Here is a 23166-nt window from a genome sequence, read left to right as displayed (position 1 = left end):
GCTACTCGAGAAGGTGAAATCTGAAGTTCTCAATTAGAAGCCAATCTCCAATTACCAGCAAAAAGCCAGAAGTGGAGCTGTGGTTCAAGTGGTAGAAAAGCAGCCTTGAGCAAAAAAGCCAAGTGAGAGCTTGAGGCACTGGGTTACAGCCCCAGTCCTGGCACATACACAAAAGAAAAAAAAAAAAAGAAAGGGAAATAAAGCTAATGTTTCACCTATGGATAAAGGGGTTTGATAAAGGGGTGAGTCTCTGGACTCAGAGCACCTTCACACATGTGGCAAAGGCCTGTACTGGGAGTATAGAATCACCACCCCCGGCCTCCTAAGAGAGAGGCTGTTTCCACTGTGCATCTGGTGCCTACCCCAGACAGGCTTCCCAGAGGCCAGCCTCGCACGGATGAGGGTAGCATAGCCTCACAACCTAGAATTCAGTACAGACCTGTCTGTACATTTGCAGGCAGGAACTGCTTCCTACCACCCACAGGCTTGTCTCACCAAGAATGCCTGTGAAGTCAGTCTGCCTGTGTGATCTCGTCAGTAAGGAGTAAAACTTGGACACCTGTCAGAAATGGTACTTTTTGGTTTACTGCCTCCAGATTCCAAAAGCCACGGGCATTGGGATTTGCCACCTATGAAAACCAAATTATTTTTATAAGGGGCTACATTTCAAAGTATTTGTATTATGTCCATGGATGATTTAAACAAAGTAAAAGGGAAATCTTGTTGGCTTTGCATTAAAACGATTTTCCCAGGGACTGATTAATCAGAACTTATTTGAACCTAGGAAGGCATAAGGAATGCTGAGGTTTAATTGAGCAAAACCGATTAGACAAGCGGCTGTGATTTTTAATGCGCCAACTAGTCATTAACATGGTCATTTCTACCTAGACAAATAGGAAGGGAGGAGGAGCAGGGGGAAGAATGCATACAGTCTGACAAGCTTCAAGTGGAATAACTCTTAGACACTGGGTGCAGATTTTATAGGTTGGAAGTAATTGTGTTTATTACTTGTACAATTAAAATTGATTTTAGAAGTCATTTTAGGACCCATTGGCAAGCTGTGTTGTTGTAGTCCTCAGTTGCTCAGGTACTGTGCCAGTGAAAGCCATTCACTGAGTTTGGTCAGGACCGCTAACAGAAAGACACACAGGAGAAGCATGAAAAGTGAGCCAGTGTTGCATCTTTCAATATAAGAATGTCGGTCTGGGGCTGGGATGTAGTTTACTGACAAAATACTTGCCTAGCAAGTGCAATGTCCTGGGTTTGATCCCCAGTACCAAAAAATAAATGACAAAAAAAGAGTATGAGCAGGTTCTACTCAGATAATGTGAGTATCTGGCAGCCTCCACAGCTCACCAGCAGGCACAGCATAGCCAGTCATTGTAAAATACCCAGGATGGGAGAACAAAGGCAGTAGAAGCCAGCACCAAGTGTAGAAGGGCATGTGAGGGGTGCTATCCACTGCAGAATAGAGAATATGAAAGAATATATGTGTATATGTGTCTACCCAGACATGCATGCAAGAATGTGCTGATAAATGCACAAACATGTGTGTGTTCCCATGCCTGCACATTGGAGGCACATCCATGGCCACATAGATGTGCAGGGAGTGGTTTTGTCCATGTGTGTATGCACATATTGGTGTGTGCAGGGCACACATGTCCGTGTACATGCATATGGTTTGCATGTATATAGCTATGAATATGTTTATCTTACATGCATGTGTGTATGTCCACATGTGAAAGATTACATGTCTATTATCTCTGAAAGGACAGTTAAAGGATCTCAACAATTGCCTTAATTGGCCTCTGAAAGAACAGTTAAGTGACATGCTATGCACGCTTGTACTTTTTGATTTTTTTTTTCCTGGTGTTAGGACTTGAACTCAGTCTGGGCACTGTCCCTGAGATTTTTTTGTCCAAGGCTAGTGCTCTAGCAGCTCCACTTCTGGTTTTCTGCTGGTTAATTGGAGATTAAGAGTCTCATGGACTTTCCTGCCCAGGCTGGCTTTGAATTACAATCCTCAGATCTCAGCCTCCTGAGTAGATAGGATTACAGGTGTGGCTGGCTAGACTTAGATTTCTGTACTGAATGACTGTATTATCTATTTTAAAGAAATTACAATAATTGAGTAAAAGCACTTGGAGAAGGCTGACCCCAGCTCTATACATGACGCACGGGTATTGTGTCAGACGGGAAGTGTGTTTGTTTGAACTGATTGAACTTCATGGGATTTTTCTCATAGTGAATCATACCTGACCTACATCTGAGCACCAACAGAACATATTTCATGGTGCCAAACTCCCATCATTGAAATTGCTTAAACTATTGTTATTCTAAAGTGTATAGTTGTCTGTCTGTTATGGAAAATGTTGTCTTACCAAAAAAATTGTGCTATTATTAATTTTTCAGATGTCAAAAAACAGAACAATGATATAGCAACATTCTCCCAAGCAAGCCCAAGCTGCCTGGAGTGAAGCAAGCAGTGCATCAACACTCTTAGCTGAGGGTTGCTTGCCAAAATTTACATAGCCTAAGTTATTTTAATGTAAATGAAAGTCATTCATATAGAATTAACAGTTTGATTCTTTCCACATGAAGAACCTGAAATAGTGACCTGCCCAGGTCACTGGACTCTAAAGTCTACTCCAATAGGAATGGATAAGACCCATGTGACATCCCCCATCCTCAGAAGTTTTAGACATTGAGACCAGATGCAGGGCACTTTTCTGCCTACCAGGTAGAAGACACCAAATCCTCTTAGGTCTTAGATAAAGCCTGCTTCAAAACAACTCCCAGTGAATTGGCTACATGCCCTTGAAAATGTGCAATAGGTCTTCTAGGCTTTCCACTAGAAGGAAGCTATCAGGGATGGAAAATCCCATGGCAAATACTCCAAGCCAAGTCCTCAGCATTCTTTGTCCATGGCAAAGATGTCTCCTCCAAGGAGTGGGCCTCAAATTCCCCACTCCCTCCATCAGACCCAGGATTCTTCCCCTGAGATAGGAAAAGGAACCTGCCTTCACAATGGGGAGCCAGAATGGACCTGGCTGAGTCAGCCTCACAAGCTCAGAGCATACTTAATCACATCCGATCTGAGAAGCCAGATACCAAGAGCCTTAAATCCTTTCTGGTCACAGGTTGTTGTGGGAGACACAAAAAAGTTATAATCCCTTCTCTGGAACAACACTCAGCCTACCATGCACACTATGAAAGATAGGCTGTGCGAACAGGCTCCAACCAGCCAAGGAATCAGGATCTATGTGTCCTAGCACTTAGGACCATCTACTGGTCCAAACACCCCAGGACATGATCTCTTCCAAAGATCATGATGTGCCCTGGCACCAATGGTGCTACAGGAAGAAAGCCAGGCACAGGGAATGGGAACCCAGACAGAGTTCCTGGGGACCACCTGCAGCTGAAAGCCATAATCCAGCTACAGGAGGACCGCTAAAAGCTCACCACAGGCTGCACTGAGCTGACCTGCCTCCCCCACAAAGCATTCTAAAGAAAGGTGAGGACATTTTTCTTTGCCCCATAGCTGATTGCACTGGGTGGCAGAGAGGGGACCCAACTAGTCCTAGTGACTACATTCCATGTACTCACAGGCCAGGGAAGTGGCGCTGGCTGGTAGCGTCGGGGGGAGGAGGTGCTGGTCAGCTTCAGGCTCCTCAGGCTCCGGCTGCCCAGGTTGTCCGGTCTGTGAATGGTATGTCACCTGGACCTGCAGGGGTGCTGGTGGGCCCCTGGCCTTGTCGGGGCTGCCAGAGTCCTTTGGCTCCTGGGACTGCAGTGCAGGCCAAATCCTCTCACGCCGCCACTGTATCAATGCCACTCGGTCACGGATGGACTTGGCCACGATCTTCACATCACTCTCATGGAAGAATCCAGACTCGATCTGCAAAGATGGTCTTATCAGTGTCTCAGGGTCTGGTGGGCCTGCCTATATACCACATAGCCTGGGATTAACTGTGCTATCCATACCATGGGTGCCTGCCTGTGAGTTCCTGCGTATGGGGCCCTTTCCTTGAGAGTCCCATTCAGTGCCCCTAAAGTGTTGCCCTTGTTTTCAAGGAGTAATCAACAACTTTCCTCCTACCTTTTACCCCCTAGCTTCTATTGAAATCCTCAGGTCTGCCTTCTAGAATATCAGCTGCTGTCCCTACAGGCCCTGATGCCCAGTCTAAAGGGAGAAAGGTCTAAACTCTGTCAAGAGAGCAGTGCGGTACACACTGGTGCCCAGCAAAACCCTAAACCTCATTTGTGTTGTGTGTGTGTGTGTGTGTGTGTGTGTGTGTGTGTGTGTGTGTGTGTGTGTGTACATGTGTGGAATTAAGGTTTGATCTCAGGGCCTCATAATTTCTAGGCAGGCAGTCTAACACTGCACCACACTTCCAGTCCCTCTGAGGCTCCATTCACCACAGAGAACATTGTCAACGAACACTGTCAAAGACCTCTGGAAACCCTGTGAGCTTGCTAAATATTTATGGCTGAACCCCACTTTTTAAAAACAAAGAGGCCTGTGGAAGGAGCTGCTCTGGCTGGACCACAGCTGATGACCACAACACATGAAAACTCATCAGAACTAAGATGTCAAATCTACCTGGTTTTCCCTTCCCTTCCTGAGGACCTCAGTCCTGACGATGTTGTGTGGGCTTTCTGAGAGAGTGGGGCAGCACCATTCAGGGAGCCTCCTGTTACAGAAGTCAGGAGATGCACCCAGAACAGCTAAATAGCAGTGCCCATCAGGACTGATCAGACAATAACATACATGAGGAATGGAATGGAGTAGCCAAGCTACACTCACAGGGAAGGCAGGAGTCTCGATCAGAGACTGGTGGTGATGGTGGGAACTTCATGACATAAAGTCACATGCTCACAGATAGCATTTATTTGTGTGTGTGTGTGTGTGTGTGTGTGCGTGCGTGCGTGTGTGTGTGTGTGTGTGTGTGTGTGCACACGTGCACAGATAGGTGTGTCCTTGTGAACTTTACCCTGAGGGCCCAGGAGCAACAAGAATTCACAGCCCATGTGCTATAATAGGAAACCATAGCCACTGCAAAGATCAGTGACTCCAGGCCAGGAAAAAAAAGAATGAGGATAAGCCAAACTCAGGAACTGATATGCTCAGGGAATGAGTAGGACGTGCTAAGTGACATGGAGCCAGTGCTAGGGCCATCAGCTGGCAAATCTAGGACATCTGGCATCAAAATAAGCAGCAATATGATGATGGTTTAGAAGGACATTTCCTAAATCTCTAACATGCATTTTGCGTATCAGGGTGCAAATTATCTGTGGAAGCAGAAGGGTGTCCCTGTCAACATTAGGTATGGTCTCCTCCCTGCTCTGTTCTTCTTTCTCTCTCTCTTTCCCTCCTTTCTTTTCTCTCAGGCATTATTGCTCCAGGAGAATCCACATTATGAGCTTCTCTCTGCAGATTACTCATCAGGAAACTGGGGCCTCTTGTCAGTCAGGTCTGAGCCCAAAGCCCTGGCCCATAATTCACTGTACCTCATGAGGAACCTTAAGCCATCCCTGATCCCTGACCTGGGGACTATACTGGCCAGAGCATTCCAAACATATAGGTAGAGGTGATGGGTTACAAAGCAATAGACAGTTCATGCATAGAGGGCAACTACTGACTAAAGCAGAAATACTACACTATGCATAGAGAGATAAGAGAAATAAATGAATAGGAAGTTTGGTAAACAATGGATAATTACAGTTTCAAAGCACCTTCCCAGATACATCCATCAGGTACAAAGGTGAGAGTGACCCACATGGAGATGTCTCTCAGAACAAACATCTTGCAAAATGGGACAGACAATACCATGTGCCCCTAGGCAGAACATAGCCCTGCTGTGAGATTCCCACAGATGCATCGCCTGACTCATTATGATCTACTTCAGAGAAAAGCCAGAGTACTTCCCCAGGGCCAGACTACAGAGGTCAAGGACTGAAGAGTCAAGGGGCCATGTGACCCTGGCCTGATGTTCTTGCCATGGAGGTGTTGCAGGCACACTAGGGACGTAAACAGCTTGAAGATGGGGTGGTGGCCATGTGTAACACTTTCTTTGTGTGTGTGCTGGTCCTAGAGCTTGAATTTAGAATTTGGGCACTATCTATTTGCTTTTTCCCTCAAGACTAGTACTCTACCATTTAAGCCACATCTCCAGCCAAGGCTGGTTTCAAACCAAGAACCTCAGATCTCAACCTCCTAAGTAATTAGGATTACAGGCAGGAGCCACTGGCGCTTGGCATGGTTATATTTTTGATGTTGACCATTGTGTGTGATTGTGCAGAAAAAAATGTCTCTTTTTCCCCTCTAGTACGGGGGTTTAAACTACGGCTTTACTCTTGCTCAGCTTGCTTGTTTGGCTGGTGTTCTACTATGCCTCTAGCCCAGATTTTTTGTTACTGTTGGTTTTTTGTTTGTTTTTTTTGTTTTGGGAGATGGAATCTTTCACAGACTTTTCTGCCAAAGCTAGCTTCAAACTGTGATCTTCAGATCTCAGCCTCCTGACTAGCCAGAATTGTAGGTGTGAGCCACTGGCATCCAGCTGAAAATATTGTATTTTGTGCCAAGTAGATATGAAAGAATTCAGTATGTGGAGCATTAAGTTAGTAACTTACTCTCAAGTGGCACATGGGAAGAAAACAGTGCTTTGTAGTACTTGTCAGCGAGTTTTTGCTAATTTCAAAGCAATTTACTTGGAAAGGTACTTCTACTTGTCGGGATAAAACTCCACATGGAAATGTCCAGGTCAAAGAATTGCTGACTCAGGCAGATAGAGGAGCAGGGCAGGCATGTGGGTAAGAAATGAGGATCCAGAGATGGACACAACATCCTTGCTGAGATCCACCCACCCTCAAAGCCCAGCCTTCATCCTGGCTAGGAAGAACCTCAGGAACTGGATGATCCGTTCTCCCAGAGAAGAGAATCAGGCCTGATGTTCTCTTCTGGATGTTTCCTTAGAGTTGGAGGTAGACTTGTTCCAGGGACGCCAGACTCCAACCACAGGGGCCTTTGTGGAAAGGCTGAGGCAGGACAGGTCTGACTGATATCAGTTGTGGGCTGGCAAGGGCAACCCCCTAGCCAGATTTCACCCATTCCCCGCTACCTGTGGGCAGGCATGCAAAGGCAGCAAGAGCATGTAGCCAAGGCTCTAAAACCCCAGATCATAAGGCTGTAAAGCCCCAGGTAACCTCTGGTCACAGCAATACTGGCATCCTCAGGCCTCTGCCCACGCATAGCTTGTCTGACTAGAAGTTGTCAGAGAAAGCAGTTTGTTTTTTTTATACCACCATCTCTTCCTATCTGTCTTCATAGTCTCTGCCATCTTCCTCACTAAGACCTCTTATTTTTTCCAAATAGGGTAGAATGTAGCCATAATCTGTGCCCTAATTCCTTTATGTGGATTCCTTTATGTGGAGCCCTGAAAGCTGACAGAAGGACAGGCCAGAGAAAGCCTTTCCTGCCCCTCACTGCCCTGGACTCAAGATCTGACTGGCCTAGAGGTCACTTCAGATCAAGAGCAGACTAGGACACCGAAGAACCCTCCCTTCCCTCAGCCCTGCTCTGGCCAAGTTGACTCATTATATACAATCCTTATCCTGATCTTCCTTATATCCCTCTAGGTGTTTCCAGGAGGCATCTCCAACAGACCTCGTACTTGGACATCTCTGTTGTAAGAGACGCCTCAGTCTCCAGGATCTTCCAAGACTCAAAATGTGATACTCAACAGCTAGGGCCCTTGCAACTTAGGCTCACGGAAGGACTGGTGACAGCATTTCAAAGAGTGACAGCCTGGAGTCTCTCATGGGCACGAAGGATAAAAGCACGCATGGCTGGAACCTAGATAGGTTTCCTGGGGCCCAGGGCCCAGGACCCAGCCTGAGGTTCAGGAAGGGCAGAGGCAGGCCCATGTGAAGCTATTAACAAATGGAGCCTCCCTGGCTCTCAGCCAGTCACAGACAGCTCCCAGGCTGGGCCTGTTCTATTTCTTTAGCAGAGTAGGGGACACACATTGTTTTATTATTATTTTATAACTGGACACAAGTCATGTCCCTTCTGCATGGATGCTCTATTTCATGGATGACATGTCTCATGATGGCAAGAATGTAGTAAGAAATAATGGAGGGGAGGGTAATGGGAGGGGAGAATGGAAGGAGAAGGAACTGACCCAGGGACAAAGCTGGTGAGTTCAGCCAAGTGTCAGGGACCAGCTGAGGTGATGGGCATGTCACAGGCCTTGTGGATGGCCACGCCACTCTCTACCTTGGTGAGAAGCAAGAATGAGGTGAAGTCTTGGGAGGCGGGAGGCATCTACTGTGGATGGAGCTAAGCCCAGAAAGAAGACCCAGAGCACATCTGAGAGACCAAAGTCCAGGCATTCAGAATCTGCTTATTTGGGATCCTAGGCACCTTTCTGGATGCCTTGCCTACAATGGAATCACTCAAGATGAGCCTTGACATGCTGTTGTTATGACTCAGCCACCCTGTGGCCTCCTGACCTTGGGGCTTAGTTCCCAAATCCCTCACACCCTGCCCTGCCCAGTACAGAGCAGACATGACTACATTTATAGAAAGAATGTGAGAGCTACATTTCAGCTGTTCTTCCTGAGGTGATTCTGCTACATTCAAACCAGGACTTTCTATCACAGCCCCTACTCTTTGGTTAGTACCAAGCCTCAGCTCTCATAGTATATACATGGTACTATTGAAGGCACAAGTGATTTGTGTTGATGACTATCTGAATGTAGCACAGTACCTCTTGGCTTTTGTAGCACAGTACCTCTTTGCAAACATCTCTGAGCACATCACCCAGTCACCATGGTAGCCACAGAAGGTCCTCCAGGAAACAAAAAGCTTAAGGATACCATAAAATTTACTCACAGGAGAAGATTCTGTCAAACCAGAAATGTGACTAGAGGGCAGCCATGCTGTAGTGGGCCAGTCTGGGGTTACAGGCGGCCACTTCACACCTCTGGGGGTAACAGTACAGTTCTCAACAAATGTTGGTATATGCCTGCTCTTACCCTCTCTGCGCAATCACAACCAACACAAGTGCTAATGCCAGAGTTCTGGTTGTGGCATGAGCACCCCTGGAGACCCTGGGTGTTGAGGCTTTGTATCCTGTCTCTATCCTTTAGAAGTCTGGGTAGAGAGAGGCATCAAGAGCACCTTTATCCTGTAGCTGTGGAGAGGCAAGACCTGAACTCACCTGACACCTCAGTCACATGGTACATGGCAAGAGCAGTACCATGCCACTCCAGATCCCTGGGGTTGGTGGCTGCAGGAAGCCTAGCTGACAGGCTGCGTCTTCTTTCCTGACTCACCTCCATGCATAATCTAAACCCACTGCCCCATGCACCCCTCACATACCACATGTCCTGGCTCACAGACATGGAGGAGGAGGAATCTCCAGAGTGTGGGCCATGCAAAGTTCAGAGTCCCACAGTACCAGCCCTAATGGCTCACATCCCTTCTGTGGCATCAGCGAGCCTGAGCAGGGTCTCATAAAGTCATGGTAGGCATAGCATCTGGCCTATAGAGTGGTCTCTCCTCCCATCTTCTGTAACCCCATCCAGAAACATGTCCACTTCTCCCAACTAGAGGATTGAAGAACCCAACTAGCCTGTGCACCTGGGCATGGAGCTCATGCAGTTCCAACAGTAAGAAGCTTATTTTAAGATGCAGTTCCAATAGTAAAAAGCTCATTTTTAGACAAATTTAAAAGGACAAACGCCTTTGTGGCAATGACATGGCAAAGACATGTAAAGCCACTGGCTTTCTTGCACTGAGCTGATAGTTCATTTCTGCTCAGGCTCCTTTCCAGATATCCGTGGCTCACTTACTTCTATGTCTAGCTCATCATCTTACCTGCAACATGGAGCATCCCTGCTGACTGCTTCCCCTGGGCAACACCCACCCTGCTAGAGTAACAACCTTTGGACTGCTTCTTCCAATCTTCAGGAACTGTGATCCCTGCAACCTGTATCTCAGACCTCCCAGCAGCCCAGGTGAGCCCCTTACTGGGCACATAGGGCTGTGTGGGGTATGTGTACATTACCATTTCCTGGGCTACATCATCAGGGGTCTCCTTCTCCAGGTCAAAGGTGAACTCTATGGCTCCATTATCCTTGGGCTTTCCCTTCAGCTTCTTGGGGTCTTCTACCCAGAGCCGCAGGGCAATGGTAGACTTCCGGCCATGGTCCTCCTCTGCGAGTTCCACCCTGACGCCTGTGTCCTCAGCAAAGAAGGCATGGCTCAGCAGGTCCTTGATCTCATACCTGGGGGGAGAGTGGCTCACAGGCAGATGCTCTTAGATAAGGAACCTTCGTGCCTAGGTTCCTTGAAAAGTATGTGCATCCCTAAGCTGCCATGATGGCCCAGAACATGCAGATAGCGTTGCATCTGAGCATTAGGTCAATGCCCAGGACAGCTGGGCAAGCTGTTTAAGAAAGTCTCTGACTTCACTACTTGGTTGGCAGGCTCTACTCCAAGAGCAACAACAGCAGTGACATTGCTTAATTCTCAGGAGATCAATAAAAATCATCTCAATATTATCTTATTCCATCATGCTTTAAGACATTTTTTTCCTCCCTCATTATAAAAAAGAAAACATGGTTCATTGTGTCAGGCTGCTCACTATGCAATTAGAGCTCCTGCCCATGTGCTGGTGAGCTCTCAATCCTTACCCTGGCTTTGGGTGGAACCAGAAGAGGCAGAATACTCCACCTCCCCAACAATGCCATGACAAGGGCCCTAGTCCTCCCTAGAACAGTGAGGTTTGTAAAGGGTGGTGGGGAGGATTTGTAGGAGCAGGGGGCAGGTGGCAAGTGTACTTCCTTCTCCAGTACTGACAGAATCATGCAGCCCAGACTGCTGCAGGTCTGGCTTCATCTGGGTATAGTATCTGAAGAGTTTCTACACGGCTGTATCAGCAGCTTATCTCTATTTGCTGCTAAGAGTGTCGTGGGGATGTGGGCTTACCACAGTTTATTTTGAGACAGGAAAGGCTGTCGAGGAACCTCCAGCTTTCTGGCTATCCAGCTGGGAAGTCCACCTCTGCTCTGAGAGGGAAGATGGCTTTCTGAGGTATACATGCTGCCTTAGAGATGGGTGGGGTGGCTAGGCACATGCAATATGAAGTTTAGAAGAGAGAGCAGGACTGAGGAAGGCTGGGAGTCCCAGCCAACAGATCACGGAAATGGATAAAATTTGGGGAGATAAACTACAAAGAAAGCCAAGAGGGGAAGAGGGAATACCCAGGTGCATGGGGCATTGGGCAAGTTGTTCTAGAAAATTCTCTGACTTCACTCTCTGGTGGGCAGCTCCCAAGCCTAGTGCTGCTGTGGCCCAAGCTGGTCTGCTTGGCCTCTGAGCTTCTTCCTCATTAGGAATGTGGCTCTATATACCAGCTGGAATAATTTCAGCTTGAGAAAAACCCAGATCCTAGCACCACACTGGAACTCACCTTTCCTCCTTGTTCTTACAGATGCATTCCCCAATGATCTCCTTGATTTCAGGATCATGCACTTTCTCGAAGCTGGCTGGCTTGATGCCCTGAGAAGAGAATAGTCACCTAATGGAAAATGAGGTGGCATCCTCTCCAACCCCAGTACAGGGGTTGTGCTGTGGCACAAGAACTAACGCTGAGTTTACCCTGCAGCAACTGCTGGAAAATGGGACAAAATATGCCAAATGACTATGTTCAGACACTAGTAACAGGAAGTACAGGATGTGGACTCAGAGGAAGCACTGGTGGGGCATTCCCTTCCACAGCTATGCATGCTGCCCATAGCAGTTCCCAGTCTGAGGCACAGAAGCCAACAGAGCCTGAGGTCTGACTGAGTTGAGAAGGGATCGTAGACCTTATGAAGGCTGAGGTGGCCATGAAGGAGACTTCTGGAAAGGAAAGAGCCCAGATGTGTGCACATCATCCCCTTGAATATTCTTAGTATTAAGATCACAAGCACATTATCACCACCACCACAAGTCTGAGCAAAAAACCATGAGGGAGCTGTAAGCAGAGTCATTCCCAGTAATAGGAAACAGACGTGATGAAATGCATACAATGTGCAACATTCAAACAAAAATTACTAGATATGCCACAAGGCAGGAAAGTGTAGCCCATGACTTGGCAGAAAAGCCAAAAATGGAGAGCAGACAAAAAGGATAAAGTCATTGTAGGTACAAATAAATCTTTAAAGGAAAATACACATAGCAGAAACAGGACGGTGGATATATAAAAAGAACCAAGTGGAACTAGAAATAAATTCCAGGTTGCACTAGAGCAGATTAACTGCAGAAGAATCAGACGCTGCAGAAGAAAAGATGTGGCAATCAGGTTTATCAGACAGAGAGCACAGAGAGAAATGTTTGCTGAGGTTCTGTTCCTTTCATTTTGGAATGTGGGACAGAGCAAGGGCCAGTACACACACGACATACATAAAATGAGTGGTCCAGAGGGACAGATGAGGAGGCAGGGACAGAATGAAATCCTTGAAGCTATGATGGTGAAAAGTTTTCCAATTGTGATGAAAACTCTGCCCATAGATGTGACACACTCAAGCTCCAGGCAAGAGAAAGCAGAGCTAGGAATAAATGAACACATTACATGAAACCAGTTAGGATCCTTTTTTTTTTTTTAATCTTCCCTTCTGTATGAATCCAACAGACTAGTTTCCTATCATTTAAGTCTCTTTCTGGAGAACACCTCTGTGGGTGACCCTGTATCTATCAAAGCCTGCAACAGCCACCATGGCACCCACTTCGCCTCATGCCCAGTTCAGTCACCTCAGTCCAGATCTCCTTGATAACCACCACCACCCCCTGCCCCCACAACACTACCCCAGCAATAGCACACAGTGCAGCCTCCACTTGTGCTGCAGAATTTGATACTGGGGTTGACACTTCAAATATAGCAGTCAGTCTCTGCAAAGGTGTTGATCAGAGCTTGGCTGCAGAGCCTCCCCTAAGTAGAACTTCCAAGGGCTCCTGAGCCAGCTGCCCCATCACCTGGGAGGAAGAACCACAGCATCATGGTGGTGGACTCATAGCTTCCCACAGAGCCAACATTTCTAACCACACCTGGACTTCCTACCCACACCCCTCCCCAAGGAGGCAAAAGCATAGTCTGTGGTCACTGCTGCTGGCCAAGAGCCAGGCCAAGAGACTTTCGGGGCAGGAGGGGACAACTCGGGGTAATGGAGTAACTGATAATTTAGAACTAGGGATGAGCACAAGGTAAAGCTGCAGGGACATAAAGGATCACGACCTCATGCACATGTGTAGAAGTAGCATCTGGCCATACAGATAGTGAGAGAAGAAAAGTCAAGTGCCAAGCAGCACTAACTACCCAGGCTGAGTACAATCCTAGCCTGAGATGGAGACAAGAAGGACTCCTGGGATCATAGCAGCCTGGGGCTGCTGTCAGGATTGCTCTGAGGGCCTCCAGGCCTGGCCATGAGGGCTAATATGATCCAGTGGGAATAGAAATAGAACTGGCCTGGCTGCTCTACCTCCACAGGCTATGTTTTTATTCCCCCAACCAGGGAGGCCACCACAGAGGGAGGACAAGGCCCATCTGTTTGTACAGCTGAAGCCATCGGATCAACTCAAAAATCACAGTGACAGCAAAACAGGGATTAAGGCTCTCAGGCTGCCCAAACCGCTTAAAGACACGCTTGGCTGGGGCAATGGTTTGGTGAAAAGGAAAACAAACTGTGGTTCCAAAATAAAGATGGGGACAGCAGCAACTGAGGGGCAGACTAGAACAAGCAAGGGGAGTAACTGGGACAGGCCGCCTGGGGCAAGCCTCCTGGCAGGGGACTGGTGGAGCCAGAGCCTCCTAAGCTTCAGCTTCCTGGACACACTGGGTTTTCTGTCAGCCTCAGAGGCTAAGCTGCATCCATAGCACCCAGCCATCCATCACTCCTGCTAGAAGATTTCACTTAGCCAATCCTCGGCTTTCTCATTTGTGAGATGGCCACACTCCCTTTTCTCCTCACACAGCTGCTGTCAAATTTTCTCAAGGTCCACCCAGACAGCTGAGGCTGTGGCCCATACCAATCACTGTGTCTTTCTTTACAAGGTGATTGGGTAGACTTACACAGGTGACCTTGCGGTAGATCTGGGCAGCGTTCTGGCACTCTGAATAGGGGTACTCTGAGGTAGCCATCTCCAGCATGCACATCCCAAAGGCATAGACATCAACTGACTCATCGTAGTGTTCCTCATACATCTCAGGAGCCATGAATTCAGGTGTACCTGTAACAGAAGCAAGAGTCACAGGGGTCAGATGGTCACAGCCCAAAGACACTAGGAGCCAGTGCCCAGCAGGAGCCCCTTCAGACCCTCAGAAATCCCAGCTTCCTCCTTGCCTATCACAAGACATACTCAGGATGCTCAATGTCACTGTCCTGGAACCCAAGACTAGTATGCTTTATAGAATGAACTTTCCAAATGTCATCTTATGATTTCAGGGTTAGTGATCAGTTTGAGGTACCATCTTCTATTCACAGAACTGGGAGAATGACTTCCCAGGGGACATGTACATGCTCTGGGCTTGTGTGTGGATATTGTGGGATAGGTTCAGATACCCAAAAGGTAACAAAAATCAGGTATTTACCTCAGAGCCACTATAACAGCAAAACCCCAGGAAAGCCCTAAATGCCCTCCGAAAACATCCCCCCCACAACCTCAAATAAGGAATGGCTTGGTTTGCTACACATGGCCCATGGCATCCAAATGACAGGTCCTATAGAGATGTGAAAATAGAACTGCTCACAGTGCAGTAAACAAAAAATGCAAAACATTTTCACTAATTTTTTTTTGCTGGTACTAGGGACTGAACTCAGGGCTTTGTGTTCATTAAACAGGTGCTCTACCACTTGAGCCATGCCCCTAGTCCTTTCTTTGCTTTCTTGTTTTTCAGGTAGGATCTTGTTGGTTTTGCCTAGGTATAGCCTGGGCTCAGGATCCTCTTACCTATTACCTGGAATCATAGCCAGGTGCTTTAAGGATATAGGAACTGATGATAGGCTATGTAAATAAATATAAGCCTGTGTGTACTCACCTACAGAACATGACATATACTAGATGACTCTACCCAGAGGATATACAATAATGGACTTTCTTCTTCTTTACCTTCCTTTGCTTCTAAGTATTTAATTTTCTATAACAAGCTTTTGATTTAATATCATAATAGGTCTCACTGAGTATTGAGTTGAATGCAATGAACAAGGACCAGAAACTTAAGTAAAGCTGTTTTATTTTATTATCTATCTATCTATCTATCTATCTATCTATCTATCTATCTATCTATCTATCTATCTATCTATCTATCTATCTATCTATCTATCTACCTACCTACCTACCTACCTATCTATTTATTTTTGACCATAGTGGGGTTTGAACTCAAGGCCTCATGCTTGCTTGGCTGGTACTCTACTACTTGAGCTATACCTACAGGAAAATGATGCCTATTTATTTATTTATTTTGTGTGTGTGTGTGTGTGTGTGTGTGTGTGTGTGTGTGTGTGTGTGTGTGTGTGTGTGAGTGTGTACACACGTGCATGCTGTGTGTGTGTGTGTGTGTGTACACACGTGCATGCCAGTCCTGGGGCTTGAACTCAGGGCTGAGGTGCTATCCTTGAGCTTTTTTGTTCAAGGTCAGTGCTCTACCATGTAAGCTATAGCTCTACTTCTTTTGACCATTAACTGGAGGTAAGATTCCTGCCCAGGCTGAGTTTGAAAGATAACCCTCAGATCTCAGCCTCCTTACTTGCTAGAATTACAGGCATGAGCCAACAGGGCTGCAGTTTTTTTGTTTTTGTTTTGTTTTGCCAGTCCTGGGGCTTGAACTCTGGGCCTAGGTGCTGTCCCTAAGCTTGTTTTGCTCAAGTATAGCACTCTATCACTTGAGTCACAGCTCCATTTCCAGCTTTTTTGGAGTAGTTTACTGGAGATAAGAATCTCACAGTCTTTTCTGCCTGAGCTGGTTTAGAACCGCAATCCTCAGATCTCAGCCTCCTGAGTAGCTAGAATTACAGATGTGAGGCACTGGCAATTGGCTCTGAGGCTGCTTTGAAACATATGTGTTTGCTGAATAAATGTTTTAAATTTTATTTTTTAAGAAGATAAAAAATAGCTCAATAATTACTTACAGTAAAAAGTCTATGTTGAGGTTTCTTTTACCTGTCACTTCAGCTGAACACATATTATGTGTCTAGTTTTTAAAAAGTGAACATTCAGGGTAAATATGAGAAAAACAAAAAATGTATGTTTAGTTTTATGTATAGGAATACAAATGCTGAAGAATCCATCTGAAATCAGTGAGGGGGCGTTGAGTGGAGACAGGGATCTTATTTGTGCTGGGAATTTTTATCTTCCTAGATTTTTGAACCACATGGTTACACTGAAAACTTTGCATTGGTAGTTTCATTGATATATGCTAAATTACATACAGTAAGGAATTTCTTACATGTATACATGTATTCAGCCTCCTATGTCTTTCTCATTCCCTTCTTCTTTTCCCTTCTCCTTTTTATTCCCCAGTAATCCCTCTTTTGCTTTCAAAGCCCTGGTATTTTTGTTTTGCTTCACATTGGTTTTTTGTTGTTGTTGTTTTAATTTTTGCCTGAACCGTATTTTGATTTAGGGCCTCAAGTTTGCTCAGCTTGCTTCCTCTCACAGCTGATGCTCTACCACTTGAGCCATGCCTCTAACCCAGCTTTTTAGTTGATTATTTTGGAGAGGGAGTCTCAACGACTTCTACCAGCTGGCTGAATGTAATCTTCTAGATCTGGATCTCAGCCTCTTCAGTAGCTAGGATTAAAGGCATGAGCCATTGGCCCCTGGCTGATGGATCATTTTTAAGTTTTTTTTCTATCCCCAGTTTGTCACAAAACAATAAATGCACCGCTAAGGCTGGGGCTGGAAGAAACATGTCATAAAAGCCACTGCAGTCAGGCCACAGGCAGGAATGGTGTTAACATAAACTTCTGTTCTCGGGTATGTCCCAACAAACCAGACCTTCTGAGAGACTCACTACCTGATGCATGAGTCTAGACTACCATGATCAATAAGGAGGGCCTACCACAGTGGCAGGGGGCACTGACTCAGTGGCAAGCCCCAAGCTGCAAGAAGAAAGGGCCCACTTGTGCCCCAGGGCCACTTCAATGGCTCACAATGCCACCTAAACTAACAGGGCCCCATGGTGTCAGAACAACCCGCCCCAGGATGGAGGAGAGAAATCACACGAAGCCCTTTCCTGCTTTGGAGCCTGCTAAGGCTGTAAGGGTCATAGTCTGGTCCTTTGCCTGGCCACATCTCAGGACCTCATCAGGAGACTGGTCTTAGGACTGCTGGGAAAAGAAGCCTTGTGCCAATCTGACCATTTCTTGGCACTTGTGAGAACCCTTGTTAGCCTGGCAAGGATGCCACATTAGCTGCCCATGCAGCAGATAGCCCAGCTGGAAGCAGCAATATCCTTGGGCTTCTTATGACACTTGCAGGAACTTTGTGAACCTTGCTCTCAAGAAATACCCCAAGGCCTCAGGTGGTCTGGCTCTGGGGAATGGGCTGTGGGGAGTAGAGCAGGCTCAGCCCTGACTCTCAGCAGAGGAATCCCCAAAATGCCTGATTTTCCACACACCTTGAACACTCTTTTCTTTCCCTTTCTCCTACATTGTAGTCATTTAAATCTGAATTTTAGAAATAAGACATGATGTGTGTGTTCAAACATATATATACCTATGTGTCCAGGGACAATCCCACTCACCATTCCACTTCACATTCAGTCATCATCTGCATGGCTGCTGTTCCTGGACCCACAGTCCCCTTACACACTGCAACCCCCAGGTTCACGCAGATAAAAGGCCTGTGTCAAGTAAAGACTGCACCTCATCTCCCCCCACACCCCCTCCACTCCTGCCCTGCAGGAGGCAGGCAAGAGCTCTACAGAGACAAGTCTGACTTTCTTCTGCTTTTTTTTTTTTTTTAATCCTCTCAGTCCTGGGCTTGAACTTAGGACCTGGGTGCTGTCCCTTAGCTTTTGTATTCAAGGCTAATATTCTACCATTAGAGCCACAGCTCCACTTCCAGCTAGGATTACAGGCATGAGCCACTGATGTCCATTTTTTTTGTTTTTGTTTTTGCTTTTTGACAGAGAAGTAGCTGCAGGGTTGTAGTTGGACAGCATCCTGGTCCCCTGTGAACAGGGGCTGTGTCTTAGGGCCTAAAAGAAATAAGGTAGGGAGGAACCCACTCCAGTCTGACATTAAAATTACCCTACAGCCCATGAAAACCAACCACTGTCGCAGTTAACCAGGTTCTGGATCTGTGCTGAATGATAAATGACTTCCTTCATAGAAATCTAAGCCCTAACTATTTCCTAGCTCTACCTATTCTGTTGAGTTTTGTTAAAACCAAACCAAATCAACACAGTTGGCCCTTGCCCTTCTCAGTGGACAGGAGAAACCCATCTCTATGGTTCCCTATCTACCCTGTAGACTCCACATTGCCTTGGTCCCTAATTGCTTACTTGTAACAGCCACAAGGTCTCCAATAGCCCAGCCCCTCTCCTACCTCTACCTAGTTCACTCACCCCATCCAGAGCTTTTTCTGAAAATAACTACCTCAGTTCATCTTGGCCTTTTTCTCAGTTTACTCCCTACTGGACCTGATTCCATCACCACAACCTCCAGGAAGCCCTTCTGGGTAGGCTAGACACCTCAGTAGCCCCAGGGTCCTGCTTACTACATAGCCACCTGGGAAGTTGTAGTCAACCTACAGGCAGGGCTGGATCCATCTCATTGCCACCATTCTTAGTGAGGGGCCTGGGTAATGTTCCTAGGCCTGGTGCAACACACACAAACCAGCAAGACCCATATCTAGGCCTGCTGGTGATACCTGGTTCATAACACTGACCCAATCCCAAGTAATGGCAGTGGTGCAGAGAGAGGATGACACCCACTCATGAAGAGACCACCTCCTAGAAACCATACACACCCTTCCCAGGGCAACTGTGGATCCCTGACCCACCCTCATGAGGGCACCATGACTGAGGGCAAAGCAAAGGCCTGAAAAACTTACCACAGGGAAAGAGGTCCATAATGCCAACTGCTCCTGAGATGCCCCAGACAGGAGAGGGGGCCTGTTTCCCTCCCATGTGACTGCAGAGTCCAGGAAGCCTTGGACCCTTTGTCAGCAGGGCAGGCAACCCTGTAGGTGGCCTGAACCAACATTTCTCACAGGCAGGGGGCACTCGACTAACAAGCCTTGGAAAAAGTTTCATAGAGAGAATGCCTGGGTAGGATGCCTGAATATGGACTTGGAAAGCTCCCGTCCGCCTGTGGCTGCTCCCTCACCTGGGAGACCTTTGCTGAGGACAGGCCTCTGGGCTCAGTGCCCAGGAGAGCCCTGAGAACCAGGCTTTGGTTCCCAAGGGCAGGGGCAACTGAGGACACCCTTGGTCCCAGCCTCGTAACTGAGCCTCTTAGGCTTTGGCTGAGAAAAATCCAGAATGAAGGGAGATACCCCACAGGCCCAGGAAACACTCAACCTTCAACTCAACTCGGTTCAACAATACAAAGCCTCATTTCCAGAAGCCTGGAAGTTCACAGGACACCTCCATTCCATCTAACAGGATGTACTTTGGTCCTGGATGTTTACTTCTTAGACAGGACCCTGAGCAGCTCTACTGCCCTCCTTCCACCTGTCTGAGGCCAGGAATCATTTCCAAGGGCAAAGTTTGCAAAACTTTTATGGAAACTGTATGAAGATCAGAGCCTGAGTATGTATTCCCCATAGCCCTGGAGTGTGGTTCCCCAGGATGGAGCAGAGATGCTTGTTCACCACACCCATTTCACAGACAGGAAAACTGAGGCCTTGGCCCATCCTTGTTCCCTACCACTTACTCTCCTGGGGCTGCCAATGACTACCAAAGTGGTCCAAAGGACTTCCCCAGGCAACTATCCTGATCCAGATTGCCACCTTCCAAACACAATTCAATAGAACAGTTCCCAAGGGATTACCAAGAGTTTAATTTTCCCGGACAGGGCAAGTGCTGTCCCTAAACATGCAGCAAAAACACAAATTCACAAAGCCCAGAGACCAGCTACCATCCATCCCCCCTCCACAGGAGGGTTACTCCATTAAGTTAACATGAGACCTCTCCCAATCTACTCCTTTTTTGGGGGGAGAGGGGCGGCTAGGAGGGTAGGAAGGTTCTGGTATTGGGGCTTAGATTCAGGGCCTGGGTACTGTACCTGAGCTTTTGTGCTCAAGGCTAATGCTCTACCACTTTGAGCCACAGCTCCTTTTCCAGCCTTTTAGTAGTTAATTGAAGATCGGAGTCTCATGGACTTTCCTGCCCAGGCTGGCTCTGAACCATGATCCTCAGATCTCAGCCTCTAGAGTAGCTAGGATTACAGGTATGAGCTACCAGCATCTGGCCCAACCTCATTCTTGAGCCACACCTGTCACTAAGGCAGGAACCCTCATAAGCAGCCATCCTTGCAGCCCCTCCAAGGGCCTCAAAGCCCACCAGGTATGCTCAGGGTCTGTTGAACTCTTAGTGCCATTGTGCCAAGACCACCCTGGGGCTGGGTACATGGTACGATCCAGATCTTCATCTCACACAGCAGCTATGGATGGGGTGTCCCAGGACCCAGGCCACTACTCTAAAACATCAATCAGGAAGGCTTCTCAGAGGAAGACAACAAAGCCAAGAACTGAGGGCAATAAGGAGGGTACAGTGCCCAGAAGCCAAATCCCTCTGTGTCACCTCCCAACACTAGGCAGGCCCAGCTCTGGGCCTCCTCCAGCTCTGTCTCCAGATACCCCAAGTTGTTATTTCCAGGAGCCCCACAGCTGGGGCACACCTCTACTTTCTGGGACCATCTCCAGCATCATTTGCCACAAGCTTGCAGTTCCTCTGTCAGAGCCACTTCCTCACTGGCTGCAGCACCCACACATACCACAGAAGTTGGCACCTAGCCTACCACCTTTACCTGATCATCACAGCTGGCACCTAATAGCCAGGGAGATAATGCAGAAGCCAGTGACACCCTGCATCTGGACAGGGAAGGGGCAGCAAAAGGAGCAAAGTCAATGTGCCCAGCTCGGTGGCAGTGCATTCCTATCCAATAGGCCCCAGGGAAGGAAAGACGGCTTGCACACCCAGCCTGAAGTCCCTGTGTTCAGACACTCAGCTTAAGCTTCCTGCACCAGATCTGCAGCTGCCAAGAAAATCTAGGCACTTGTGATCCCTCAAATGCTGCCCAGTTTTCACTGAGCTCCTGGAGTAAATCAGGGGAGGAGAATGGGTTTACCTATCACACTTTTGGCAAATGATGCTCTTTTGAGGGTAGCCAGGCCCAGGTCGCCAATCTTCACAGACCCTGTGGGCCCGGTGATGAAGATATTGTCACACTTGAGGTCTCGGTGGATGATGGGCGGCGTCCTTGTGTGCAGGAACAGCAGGCCCTTTAGGATCTGCCGGCACCAGCTGCGCAGCACCTTGGGCTTCATCACCTTGAACCGCTTCAGGTACCTGGGATGGGGGACAAAGCTCACCAAGCAGCTCAGGAGCAGCGGACCCTCTGCAAAGGCCCAGCCTAGCACCATCCAGTCTGTCATAAAGCCTGTCCAGGACCCTGTAACAGGCAGCTAGAAGGCCAGGCATCCTGCCCCTGACCAGAGCCACACGGGTAAAGCAGCCCTGAGCAGGCAGCAGGCCAGGGCCATGACCCTCTACTTGCTTCCTGTACTACAGACCTTGTAAGGCTCATGCCAGGCACAGTTCTGATCTTCCCCCGACCAAGGGAAAAGCTGCTATGGCACAACAGTCTCAGCCAGTGGATATCTAGGTAAGAATGAGGGTTAGGGGAGCCCAGAGCCTGTGCAAACACCTAGAGCTAGGGATCAAGAAAGGGGTCCTTGAACTGGCTACCTGGGTGGTCTGCTCTGAGGTATCCCCAGGGTGGAGTTACAGGGGAGGTAGGGAAAGGGGGCCTTTCTTTGCTGTATCTGCACACTGCAGAGAGCTGATGTTCAGGTCAGAACAACTCAGACAAAACTAAGCTGTGGACACCCAGAGGAACAGTCCTCTGTCCCCATGGTGCACCAAGGCCTCAGGGAGGGGCATCTGCCATGACAACCCATGGCCACCAGCTCCCAAGGCTTCATTGAACCCAGTCCTCTACACCTGTTCTAGACAGCTTCCCACCAGAGCTCGTGGTGGGCCGGCTCATCTATGGCCAGAAGCAAAGCCCCAGGCAGAGTGGACAAACCACTGCACTGCAAAGCAAACCCCTGGTGTCCTACTCAGGAGGGGACAGTGAGGATAGTCTCAAAACTGCCTCTGGGGATGGGTCTCATTTGTCTAGGAAGCCAGAGCAAGCCAGATGCTAAAAAGAAATGCCAGATTTCTTTGTTTCTTCTCATTTAGGGAAGAGACGTCCCACTGTCCAGAGGACAAAGACTTATCACCCAAGAGGAGCACTTCTAAGATACACAACACTGGGTCATAGGAGGATGGTCCCTATAGCCTGGGACCTCTATCACCCCTACCTATTATGACCATGAACCCATGGCCAAAACCACATGGCCAGTGGGCAGGCAGCACTTACGTCTTCAGTGTCCCCGAGGTCATCAGCTCAGTCACCAGTACGATACACCGCTTGCCCTTGGCACTGGACTCCCAGAAGTCATAGAAACGCACGATGTTGGGGTGCTGTAGGCCTTTCAGCATCTCAGCCTCCTCTTTGAAACGCTGTCGCTCCAGCTTGGTGAGCTTCCGGTCCTGGAGTAAGAGAAACACACTGGGTGGGCAGTGCTTGAGAGCTTTGGCCCTGCAGCATTGTTCTTTATGGAAGCAAGGTAAATGTAATGGATACAAGAAGAGGTGGCAAGAGTAATAGGAAGCTTTGGAGACATGGCCTGTGCCAGCAGCATCACACAGCAGTCTGCCATTCTGCTCTACCCACAGAACATGCAAGGAGGCCACCACCACTGACCTGTGAGTCCCTTCTGTAGCCCCTACATGGGGCTTTCTGCAAAAAGAAGCTCCAGGAAGCCAGAACCAGCGCAAGATCCACCCTGCCAAGTTCATGCACTTTCTCATTAAAAACACCTCGGAGGCCTTGTTCCCTCAG

General features: G+C 47.9%; 1 protein-coding gene across 11 annotated transcripts in view; it reads right to left on the bottom strand.

The window, feature by feature from the left end:
* Positions 1–23166, bottom strand: part of Wnk2 (WNK lysine deficient protein kinase 2) — a 118359-nt gene that overhangs the window by 54157 nt on the left and 41036 nt on the right. For all 11 annotated transcript variants that reach the window (XM_070033301.1, XM_070033297.1, XM_070033295.1 and 8 more), the window contains exons 3-8: positions 22642–22814; positions 21343–21563; positions 14118–14275; positions 11481–11569; positions 10074–10293; positions 3607–3898 (exon numbers count right to left, since the gene is read on the bottom strand). In XM_070033301.1, the coding sequence (XP_069889402.1) occupies positions 3607–3898; positions 10074–10293; positions 11481–11569; positions 14118–14275; positions 21343–21563; positions 22642–22814 (1153 nt within the window). The remainder of the gene's footprint in view (positions 1–3606; positions 3899–10073; positions 10294–11480; positions 11570–14117; positions 14276–21342; positions 21564–22641; positions 22815–23166) is intronic.

This window comes from Dipodomys merriami, unplaced genomic scaffold, assembly GCF_024711535.1.
Source record: "Dipodomys merriami isolate MVZ:Mamm:240054 unplaced genomic scaffold, mDipMer1.0.p SCAF_22, whole genome shotgun sequence".
Lineage (NCBI taxonomy): Eukaryota > Metazoa > Chordata > Mammalia > Rodentia > Heteromyidae > Dipodomys > Dipodomys merriami.
This window is presented reverse-complemented; position numbering and strand designations above follow the sequence as displayed.